The 12,521-nt window shown below is 38.6% G+C and overlaps 1 protein-coding gene across 1 annotated transcript in view; it reads left to right on the top strand.

The window, feature by feature from the left end:
- Positions 1-12,521, top strand: part of adgrv1 (adhesion G protein-coupled receptor V1) — a 124,994-nt gene that overhangs the window by 100,702 nt on the left and 11,771 nt on the right. The window contains exons 92-93 of the mRNA XM_059337387.1: positions 3,324-3,445; positions 11,031-11,216. Coding sequence (XP_059193370.1) covers positions 3,324-3,445; positions 11,031-11,216 — 308 coding nt within the window. The remainder of the gene's footprint in view (positions 1-3,323; positions 3,446-11,030; positions 11,217-12,521) is intronic.

The following is a 12,521-nucleotide window of genomic DNA, read 5'->3' as shown; positions in this document are numbered from 1 at the left end:
ACGGTCATGGTAGAGAAAATAGAACCATGTGCAGCATGACTGAAATGGTACGTCACGCTTTCAGCCACACAGCATGCTCTTAGTGACAGCCCAACACACACACATAGACAGAAATACATGGAGCATAACAAACATTGCATGCTTTATGAAAAACTCTCTTTGTATGTATTGTAAATGCATATCTACAGTAAAGCTTTCAACTTTGTAACTATTTCAGCAAAAGAACTGCACTGCGATTGGTATTAGCTCAGAATGAAGGTTTTCCAGTTCAGTTTCCAGTCCTTTCACTCCTAATGTTCAGCCATTTATGTCATCAAACCAAGGCTAATGCTAACAAAGCAAAGAGATGTGGGACTCAAAAATCTCATCAAATCTCTTGCCCTATTAAGACAAATGAACTACTCATAAAGTCTGTGCTCTCTGTGTCTAATTCCTCAAGTGGAGCTTCTTTGTTTTCTTCGAATAAAGGTCCCTGTTCATTTAAAAAATATGCAGTTTTTAGTCAACAGCCAATTCAGTCATGTTCTCTTTAAATGTTTTCTCCTGAAAGAAACAAGCTGGATGGTAATGAGCCGTTTTATTTATCAGGCTGCTGTTTCTTTCTCTCGCTTTTGTAATGACTCACACTTGACAGTTGACTCAGTCATCTCCTGATTGGCAGTGCTCATTTTGTTTGTCCTCTAATTAGCCGTTCTAATAATAGGTGAGACAATGATTTTTCAAGCTGAGAGGAACACCATGACCTGATAAAGATGAGGCGTAAGGATATGTCAGTCTCCTTAATTCAGCCTCCACTTAAGTGCAAGACTGAGGTTGTTCTCTTGAACTCTCACATCCTGAATTATGAATAGTACAGGGGGTACTGGTTAAAAGGAATATAAATGTATTTGTCTAAAGTCAGTACAGTGCAGTGTTTACCTCTGCTTGTGTAGCACGACATACTGTTTGCCTGACCATGCTGCATCAGCCCTGACAGAAAGTGGGTTACCAGTTGCTACATTAGAGCTCAGTTTAGAAACACGTGCAGAGAGACCTCTCCGTGGTCTCCTCTTATATTAGAAACACTTGACGTGATCCAAATACAGCAGATATGTTTCAGCATTTTTCTGCATGCTGTGTGCAGAGTGGTGTGTGTTCTCTGTAAACAGCATGCAGGAGAAAAAGTTTTAGCATGAGGTCACGTGTTTGTATGCTCTTGTGACAAATGTGTGAGAGTATTTTCAGGGCTGTATTTACTAAAGGGTGCACTAATTACCGAGTGGAAGCCTGAGCTAGGGAGAGGGGCACAGCTATCTCCAGAATAGAGCTTTATTAATTAAGATTAGCTAAAATATGTCACTTTTTCAGCCACAACTGTTGTCCCATTCACCAAAATACTGAGTACACTTTACAAGGCAATCTATTATTCATTTTAACCTTATTCTAAAGTATGTGAAAAATAAAGATTTTTTTAAAATTCAAACAAAAACAACGTTATCTACCAGACCAGTATTTGAGTAAATCATAGCCATGTTGTTCCTATGTTGTGTGAACTTAAGACGTTCCACCTCTAGATGACATTTAGACACCTTGTATTTTATTGAATTAATCAGAGTGACAATTTATATGTCCAGGCTGATAATCTACTCTGTCCTAAAATATACAGTATATATACACCTGGCTATACATTTCAGTTGTCTATGTCATTTCCACAAAGAAAATGATTGCGCACACTTGGATCAGTAGAAGCATGAGTGCAGCCCTGAGTGCAAGCTTGTTGGCATACATGAATGTGTGTGTGCTTCTGAGGTCCTCTTGTGTTTCTGCTCTCCAGCAATGTATAACAAACACTAGTTTGGGCACTATTTGGAGCCCACATGACTCCACATGTGGACCACGTGTCCTCATTAAGACTTTTGGAGCAGAAAAGGCTCTGTACACTGATGCTGGAGTGGGGTTTTAAGAAGTGGTTCATTAAACAGCTCCTGAGGCCCGCTCTTGGCTCGAACACACCAACCGTCTCTTCTTACTGCCCCACTTCAGAAACACTGCAACAAATAAGGATTATGCTGTGCTGTATATCACCCAGAAACTAGATCATGCATCAACATCTGGGGCCAGATGCATAAAACTGTGTAGATCTTTTTTCAGGCTTCAAAAAAAATTACATACATGGTCTGTGATTCTGTTTTCTAAATCTCAGTTATTGTCAAGTCAAGTCAACTTTATTTATCAATGCTGCCATATGCATATATGCCATATGTTCCCTCTTATCCCCGGGCCAAACAACAATAAACATGAAATATAAAATATAAGTAAAAGTAAAAAAACATATATACAAGCAAAAAGACACTGACGAAAAGACAGTGGAAGATGTACATTTTATAAATAGTATAAATTTGGCGGTATGAGCAGATTTACAGTATAAATATGGTGAATAGTATTAGTATGACAATATGAGAGTTTATAAGAGTTTTTTTAGAGTTTGTAAAAGTAATTCTGGAACTGGTTGCACAAGCCTCATTTCTTCTCCCAGTTAGACATAAGACACAGTCGGAACAGACTTTGTCTAACATTTGATTGCCTGAAAAGGAGAAACAGTGATGACATCAGTGCCTTTCTGAACATTTCAGAGATCTTCAACTGGAATCACTCAAAGCAGCCACACAAAAAGTGACATGGATCCTTCTCATTGGGAACATATGGAAAAAAGACTTCATCATGTAGCCTGATTCATTCATATCACCCATGTTGAAACTGCCTTTACAAAGTACTTCACAATTCAGGATAAAATGAAACGATAATTAATAGGACAATGACACTCAATGTCACAAAAACAAATGATGAGATTCATCTCTCATGAATAATTTAAGATGAATGAAATTAAAATTTGATTATAAATGTGTCTTTGACATTTTACAGAACACTGTGTGGTCTGCAGAATAATGACAGAAAAAGTGAAATTGGCAAACATCCGAAAAACAACTTGCATTCAATCTCCTCCTTATCATAATCTCCTGCAGCTATCTCAGCTAAAGCCATGTGCACATTCTTTATAAACACCGCTTTACGTGCTAGAACAGGTGTACAACTGGCCTCTGGATTCAAGCATGAAGTATGAATCGTTTATATCATGGTAAACTTTAAACTGTACAAAGGAGTAAACGTGTGTGTGTGTATATGCTTTTACTCATCTGATGGTACTGTAAATGAGATAAAAGCTTATCAATTGGACTTTACAGTCGTCATAAAATGAATAACTTTCTGTAATGTGTTGTCTTTAGTTGTTGATCTACCAACGTGCAGTTTTTTTAACCCTCTGCTGTTGTTATCTTGTGCTCCAGAGGTGCCGCTGGTCCTCTACCTGTTCCTGCTCATCTCACTGGTCTGGTTGTGGGCAGGACTCCATATGGGCTACAGGTACCTGTGGACGCTCATCCTCTACGTCATCTTTAACTGCTTGCTGGTGAGCTCACTGACTCATTTATGTATTAGTTTGTCAATATGCTTGCTTACCTGTAATTTATGGTTGAATCATATAGTTATTTCATTCATACACTGAATCAACAGCAGCTTCACAATTCCTTTTTCTTGGATATAAACTGCACCAAAAATATGTAATGTACTGATTCACTGTTCATTATTATCCTTCTTAATCATCATTAGTTCCCTCAACACAAATTCAAGTCCCCAGTGCAGACTTATGAAGTGAAACTAATCCAAAGAAATGTTTTGATATGCACCCTCAAGCACACAGTGTGGATCTTAAGTTTTTAACATTCTTTTTCAGGTTTGAGTTGACAGCAAAGTACTTTCTCATTTTGCAATACAATTCCCAGACCACCAGATTACCTCACAGCAAAAATGTTGCTGTTTTGAAACTGAACAGAATTTGGACTGTTTGTTTATCATTTTCTTCCTTGTGGTAGCTCATCGATGTGTTTGCATTTCATCGGATTTTAATATCAGGGGACATCCTGAAAGTTACCACAAATTAAATATTGATGATTTAGGCTACTAGACGCGTGTGTGTGAATGTGAGAGTGTGTTTCTGTTGATTTTTTGTTGACTAAGAGAGTAGGAGAGTGATGAAAGCTACTTCATCCCACTTTGAAGCCCTGCTTTGATGTGTTGGCCGGGGCAGAGCAAGAAGAGCCTCAGGAGTGGAGATACAGAGAGAGAGACAGAGACAGTGTTATCACTGTGTCACATCTCTCTGAAGCCTCTCACTGTCATCTCTTTTTTTCTATTTGTGCTTTGTCTGTTTGTTGTCTCTCTGTTGGCCTCTCTTAATTTGCTGCTCCCCGTCTTCATTCCGACTCCAACTATCCGAGGAGATAAAGAAACGACGTTTATTAGGCACAAGATAACTCTATCGCCAAATATCTCTGAACAGCTGGAAACCCCCAGACATTTACACTGTTTTCTACTGTAACTTCAAAGAGTTACATAACAGACAATCATCTCTGATTGTGGGTTGAACTAAGCTCATATCTTTGGTTTTAGTGTTTGATAGCAGTTTCTATCGGAGAATAGATTACTCAATGGCCAAATCTGTAGAAAAGTCACTGTTTTGATATGTAGATGATAAACAAGAGCATCATACTGTTGAATTATCATGTCATCAATTATCAGCATATTATTGTGATATAATATATGTTCAAGTGTACAGTGCTCCACACACTTTTCAATCCAGTTAGTCTGGATTATTTAGATTATTACAAACAGTCCTGTTTGTCAGCTACATCCAACATTCATGACCCTTTTTTTTTACGACAGTGTTGGTCAGTCTGTCTGCTCAACAATCCCCTTTTGCTGAAATAATAATAACTAAAGTGATATAAAAACAGATGTTGCCAAAGTTCTCCTTTGGAGACCTAATATGCAGTTGAAAGAGGTAGTATGATGTGTAAAATAGCAACATTATTGTATTGTAATTAGGGTAACAAAGGGGTGGAAGATTTCTCGTAAATTTCCGCTAGATTTCCAGAAACTTTCCATGGGAAGTTAAGATGGGGAATTTTGTAAATATTTCATTTTATATTACATTTAAACAGATTTATTTGTCAGTGGAATTTTATCAATTTTTACAATCAATCAATTATTTCATTGAACAACAAAAACTTTAGTAAATTATGGGTTTATTCCCATATACTCCCATAAATTCTCATTAATTCCCATGAATTAATGAGAATTGTTCTCGTGATATATTTTAGTACTATTATTATTATTGATTTGAGCGTCGCTGATTAGAAACAAAGTTTGAATGTTGAAGGGGAGACATTAACTAAACTATTTCCACTAAAAAAACTGCTTTCTTTTCCTAACCTGAAAGAGCTGCCAAGCCAAGTATATTCTTATAGTCATAGACTTCAACATGATGGTTAAATGCTGGTTCGGCAGCTTTAGTAAATGCTAGTATGGCTTCAACATAGTGACATTCAACAGGAATGTAGTTATGTGAAAATGTCTTGATTCAATAATGTCTTCTTTACAAATATATCCAGGAAGCTCTCCTGACCCCACTCTCTTTGGTACAATGGGCATCTTTCTTTCATGTCTAGTCTATAAATGTTGTGGTTTCTTCTGTCATCCTCTGAGAGACACCATCTGCCTGTAAAGTGTGCCATAACAGGCCTGTGGTAACCGTTGGTGATATGTGGCATCCACACGCCAAAGACAACAGTGTTGCACCAAAGTAAACGTCTCCTGTCGGTAAAGTGACTAATGAGGAGAAGTGATGTCAGCGGCAACAGTCGATGTCGCACTTAGCACTTGTTTATGAGCTCCAATGGAGTTTGTCCCACTCTGTGACATCATGTGGTCAGTTTCTTCAGCTGACCAATAAGGTTAAGGTGCTCTTTAAAGTAAGCCTTAATCGGTTATATGACCACGTTTGTCAATTACAGGATTTTAATGCTTTTTATACAGTTGTGTGGCACACTGCGTTTTTTACTGCCAGTTTTCCGACAGTAAAAGAAAACAAAATTAGATTAAAACTTAACATTGGGATTTTTAAAAAAAGCCTTCAAGTAGTTATAATGAGAAACCTTCTAGAATTAATGAATAAGTGTCTCAAAATTATGACAGAATCAAACGATAAGCACTTATTATCTCAAAATGAAGATACAAAAGTATTAAAGAAATGAGAAACTTTCTCAAAAGATAATTATAGATAGATTTTGATAAAGTTTCTTATCATTTTGCTATACTAACACATTTTGCAAAAGTTTCTCATTAACTTGAGATACTAAGTTATGATTGTGAGAAAGTTTCTCATTACTTTGAGATACTTTTGAGATATTAGATCATAATTTGAAGAGAGTTGCTCATTATCATGATTTATAAGATCCTTTTCGTCACATTTTGCGGAAATGGGCTTCCATGTGTGACCATTCCTGTCTTACATTACTAAATGTATTTTTTTCATTGATGTCCGTTTTTTCCTGGACACAAGCATCATTTTAGCTTTGACTGAGGTAAAAATCCTGCCTGAAACCCACAGTAACACTTAAGATTAAAGTCCTTTATTCCCTCTGTAGAGACAATAATTTTTGTCTTTGATTCCCAGTTTTCTGCCTCCAATCCTCCGATGTCCAGCCTACACAAATAACATAAACATACAGGCATGCATGCAATATATAAAGTCACACTTCCCTCCTGCTGACTATTTGGCAGTCAGCTACATTTCTACTTAGAGAGGAGAATTGCAACATTGAAGGACTTCATGGCAGCCTAATAGATTGCCTCTCATTATGTCCAGTTTGCCCTTGGCTTCAGTCTGGACGAATTCTAGAGACAAGTTGACTCTCGCAGCCAACTTTTCAAACTCAGCGTTCTCTGAAAAAAATACGTATTTTAGAAAAGTACCATGCCGATTGATTTTCAATCCGAGCTCCTTCATTGAAACCTCAAAGCTCAGACTAAAACGAGAGCCTCTGGGGTTTGGTCTGGGTCTGCGGTATGGTTGAGGAAGGATTCATCGGAGTGGAACAGACAGGTAAGGAGCCCCAAAGCCAAAGCGTGTCCAAGGACATTGATTAGCAGTAAACAAACTCATCTGACCCAGTTTTCACAAAGCAATGCTTTGCCAAGATACTCTGTGTTGATGGAGATGCTGTTGCCATGAACCAAGCATGGTCGCAATTAGATTTGTGTGTGTGTGCGTACGTTTTACAGAGTGAGTTTAATTTATTTAGCTGTGAAGGGGAAAAGAGGAGGAGAAAGAGGGCTGGCATTTTATGTTATTGTGGGACTTCCATTAAGGGCTGAATAAAAGTTTAATGAAAGCGAATGAGATTCTGATAAGTACACTGAAAATGTACTTCTCATCAGACAGTCTGTACACCTTGAAGAGCGATTAGATTTCGGCATGATAGAGAACAGATGAAGGCCTTAAAAGATATGAATGAAGTTCATCTCTGTGTTAATGTGTCCTTGTGTCCTTGGAGGAAGTTATATAAAGGGATATTTACAGAACGCTTTAAAAGATGTTGCACACGACGACTTGTGCAACATTTTTAACCAAAAGTTGTGACAACAGACCCTTACTAGATCTCTTTATATTAGATTATATGTTAACAAATGTTGTACTTACATATTGTACAGGCTAGCTGTTTATTTAAAGATGCTTTCTTCTCCTTTTTTAAGGGTTTTTCTTCTTTTTTTTTTTTCATTGCCTTAAGGTTGGAAGTCGTTACAGGTCTCTGCTGCAAAGTGTAGAAGAGCTGTTGTTGTTCTTCATGCCGTGAATTTTCCATTAGGAGAATTTTCCATGTTTACCTTGGTGTTGTTACTGATGTGGTTGTGTGGCACATTTCCCAACAGCTGATTACTGAGCACCATTAAACAGCTGCAGATGTTACAGCTGTGCACAACTGTTTGTTTTGCAGAGCGCTGACTGCTCTTTGGATTGTTATTGAGCGCTGTGTTCGCTGAAAAGCAGGCTTTAGTCTCCAGCAGGGTATTCGATTGAGCCAAGCTGTGAAACAGATCATGTTCGCAGTGATAATGAGGAATTTTAGGCTTTTTAAAGCACAGACCACAGTTTTTTTCTTTTCCATCGTTCTTACAGGTTCTTGAAATCCATTAAAGTTTTTGAATTTGACAGGGAAAATTAAGGACTTTTTGGGATTTTGCAACAATATAAAATTACGTTTCTGAAGCTCCATCTGTGTCCCAAACTATGCTGTGTTGGGTGCTTCAATTGGAGGGAATTGGGCCTGGAAAGTCCTTGAAAAACCCTTATATTTGCTATTCAAGAAGGTGTGGGACCCCTGCTTTTCTTCTCCATGCTTCCCACCCCTTGTTTCAACCCTACCATACTGTTACTCAAGATCCACATCTGTGCCACATCAGGCTGAATTAGATGACAATAATCTAATCACAGCAGCGCCACCTCCTCATTTTCTCCTCCTGCGGCGGCCCCTCTGCCGGTAAACCTTACCTCGTTGTATCATCACAGTCATCCACAACAGTGAAGCAGCGCCATGCTCAATTACAGTTAAATTCCTCCCCCGCTTCCTCATTCAACCTTTGTGTTCAGCTATAAATAGGACACAGGATATCTGTGTGTTATTATAGAAAAGAAGACATGGGCCCACTCACATACACACACACACATACACACACACGCATGCAATCAGCTGTGTGAAGCCTGCAGAAAATTAGGATTTAGGGGAAATAGAATTGTTTCTTTTATGAGCACAGAAAATGGCTTCCATACGACACAAAACAGCAAATGTTGTATCAATTATCCTGTTTAAAACAAAAATGACACCGGACAACGACATCACTCTCACATGAGTCTGAAGACATTGTCGACCTTTATTTATAGCAATTGTAGACAAAACACTTCTCTGGCTTTTCTTTCCCGCTTTCCCTGCTCTGGATTTACACGTCATCCAGTCTTATTCTCATTCTTGCCCCCATATGTTTGTGCTCATGGCGATTCAACCCCCCCCCCACTCTACACACCACCTTCCCTGTCCTTCCATCTCTAAAGACGTGGCCTCTCCGGTGATCAGGGAACACTTACATAACAGGCCTATGGTAGTAAAGCCTGTTCCTCCGGCTGCACAGCCTGCTAATGATCTGTGCTAATCACCCACAGTGCTGTGGTGATGGAGCCGCATACATGGATAGCAACACCACACCCGTACGTGAATACACACCTGGTTGCTTTTGTTAGGTGTTTTATGTGATCACACAAGAAAGTTTAGTTTCTTTTAAGACAGTACGTCACTCCACCCAACACTAAAGTAAGCTCTTTAACCTGAAAGCTTTCTAAGTGTAAATGTCTAATTTTTAAGTTTTTTTACACAGCTTTCTTTAAAGGTACACTAATGCACGGACACATATACATTTTATGTAGATGTACAGTGCTAACTCACAGTTTGTGTAACTTACCAGACTATAAAGCCCACCTGTGAGGAGCTCCATGTGTTTTATCTATTTGCAGCCCTTTTTTTGCTTCTTGCAAGCTGAATGTTCCCGGATGTTTTACAGTGTGCCCATAAACACACAGTTTCCAGTTACGGTTCCTGTTTTGTTCCTCGTAATGTTGATTGTAAATATCAGTGCTCTTCATAATCCTCTGTCTATGGCAATGTCCCTCTTTTTCATGGGCAACAGTGGTAATTTTACAAAGTTTAATGTTCCTTTTTTTTAATCGGCTGTCTGATCTGCTGTGTCTTGTTTCTTACAGAAGCATATTGTTTGGTAACAAGCAGCTTTATGATTTGAATATGTAACAATATAGCTTGTCGTTAAGTTTGTAAAGTTCTTTCCACTTGTTGAAAACCAAGTGCTTTGCTCATCAGAAATTTGAAAGTATTGTATGTATGTATTTGAAAGTAGAAATTTTTTTAAGTATTTAAAGGCAATTAAAAAATCTGGTTTTGATTATTTAGAATTCGAAATTATCTTTATTTTCTAATTCAAAAAAATGTAAACACAACTTTTTTGCTTGTTTCCTGTGATGTCAAACCATGTTAAGAAATTAATTTCCTTGATGTAGGGTTTTTAAGGCTTGGACTTTTATTAAAGTGCTTGAAACTGCTAGAGAATTACATTATATAGGATGCTAACCCTACTTACAAACAGGTGACACACATGAAACATTAATCTTTGTTGTGTGTTCCTTTAATTTGTAGAATGCTGACACAAAAATAATTTTGGATGTTTATAGCACAATAACATTGAATTTAATGTCATGAAGAAGTAAATCATCAATATGTGTATATGCTGTATGTACTGTGTATGAATATATAATTGACCACTGCTTTATGGTGCTGGAGAAGCCTGAAAATGCTACAAAAGTGCATTAATGTGGCTTTGGATAAGGTTTAGGAACCCTGCATGGGATTCAGAAAATTACTTTTGAACCACACTCTTTTCATATGTCTAAATGTCTGTGTGTGAGGACGGGTTGTGTGCACCTTCATGTACAGACATTCGTGCCCTGCACTGTTGTGCGTTACATCTCTGTCTGCCGTCATCGCCTGGTGACGGATGTTGTGAAATACAGGATGACCCCGCAGAATTTGACACTCCGGTGTTTTGGGGTAATTCACAGCCCGGTGCTGTTGACCAAGAGGATTTGGTAATGACGAGGAAGTGGAGGAAGCAGAAATACCAGGGTGCCAATGATGTCATGGCCAAATGATGAAGTAATTCTCCACTAATCGTGCTCGAAGACATGCTGCTGCTAATTATGATGTAAAGGGTGTTTAACTTTTAATGCAACAGCAATACACTCTCCTAACTGCAGTATGGCTTGATATAACAGTTAATCCTTATGTTTTACAGTTTAAAATAAGTACTTTCATCATTTTAGCATTTAGTTCTGGGAACCCTGGTATTACAAACAACCATGAAATCTGCCGCCATCACAGACTTTACCCTGACAGAGCGATGAAGCCAGCAATGTTACAGATTCCACGTCTTAAACAGGCTTTGCATTGATTTCACATGATACTGAGGAGCTAAGAACAGAGCCGTGGAGAATGTTCTTAATGCTCATTTCCCCCTCTGCCTCTCTCTCTCTACAGGGATTGTATGTTTTTGCTGTGTACTTCGTCATGCACAATCAGCTGTGTTGGCCGACTAAAGCCAGTTACACCGTGGAGATGAGCGGCCATGACAGTCCTGATTCAACCTACCAGGGAGGGGGACCCACCACTGTAGGCGGTGACATCAGCAAATCAACTCAGAATCTCATCAGCGCAATGGAGGAGGTACACACACACGCACACACACACACACACACACATACACAGTTTAATAGGCCATTAGTGAGACGGAGACACTTGTGTAATACATTCTCCATTATATGGATTTACAGTTACCACCCTTATTTTCCATACTTTAATGCTTGGCATTTTTATTTTAGTTAAAGTGCACTCCATTTTCCACTATGAACTATATGCTCATCTCATAACCGAATGGAAAATTGTGCTTTTTATGACCTGGGTCATCGTTTCCACTGGTTATGAAACATTAGCTCACACACTTCTTCGCTGAGATCTGAGGATGTAGCAACTAGTCCAACATACACTTCCTGCTTCAACTTTACCAATTTACTTTACCCGGATACCAATTGCGTTTTTCCTCGTTTTGTCCTATTTTGTCCTATATATATATATATTGTTACAATGTCACATTTTCATATTGAACGTGGTATAAATTATAACCTGTACATGCAGTTTTTCTATGCAATAGAGGATTAGAACATATTGGGCACGCTCAACTTTGGATTCACCATGAATTATTTAGATAATCTCTCTAAATGGAGAGTTTATTTTACAAAATGTGTAATGATTTGGCCACTTGATGTCCTTTGCCCCTTTGGAGTGATGATGCTGCATAATTTAGTAAAATATTATCATAACTTTTAAGAACGACAGCCAAATCTAAAAAAAAAAAGAGACCGTTCTTGAGCTACTTATTTTCCTTAAATGATACATTCAGTCTTTACCTTCCCTCACTCTTCCACCTTCTCTTTTCGATTTTCCTCGGTTCCCTCTTTTTCCCATGCCCTCATTCCCATGGCTCTATTTGCCCATTCCTTGTCCTTCACACATTTATCACATCAGCTGAGCGTGACTCCACACAGAGCATTCATACTCACACTCTTCTGGCCTGTCTGCTTCAGACTGATTCACATTATGTCTGCGTAAACAGTCAGCCACTGAAACCCATGTCAACTCCTCTTGCGACCTTTTTGTCGGATCAGCACATCGCACACTCTGAAAACATACTGTATACACACACATACATGCAGTACTTTGTGTCTGTACCAACTTTGTCCCTGGAGAATACCCTATAAGGAGTGAGCTGGTGAGAGGGAGAGAAAGAAGGAGAAAAAGGGGGCAGGTTTAACTTCATTACTCCTGGGAACTCCCCCTTTTGCTCTTTCTTTCACGATCTCTCGCCACACACAGGAATCCAGTAATCTTGTTTTATTCATGAGAGCACACTCCTACCTCTCAGAGATTTGGCTGCAGCCCAGTGAGAAAAACAAGAGCACAGATAGAGACCGA

Source organism: Centropristis striata, chromosome 7 (assembly GCF_030273125.1).
Source record: "Centropristis striata isolate RG_2023a ecotype Rhode Island chromosome 7, C.striata_1.0, whole genome shotgun sequence".
NCBI lineage: Eukaryota > Metazoa > Chordata > Actinopteri > Perciformes > Serranidae > Centropristis > Centropristis striata.
This window is presented reverse-complemented; position numbering and strand designations above follow the sequence as displayed.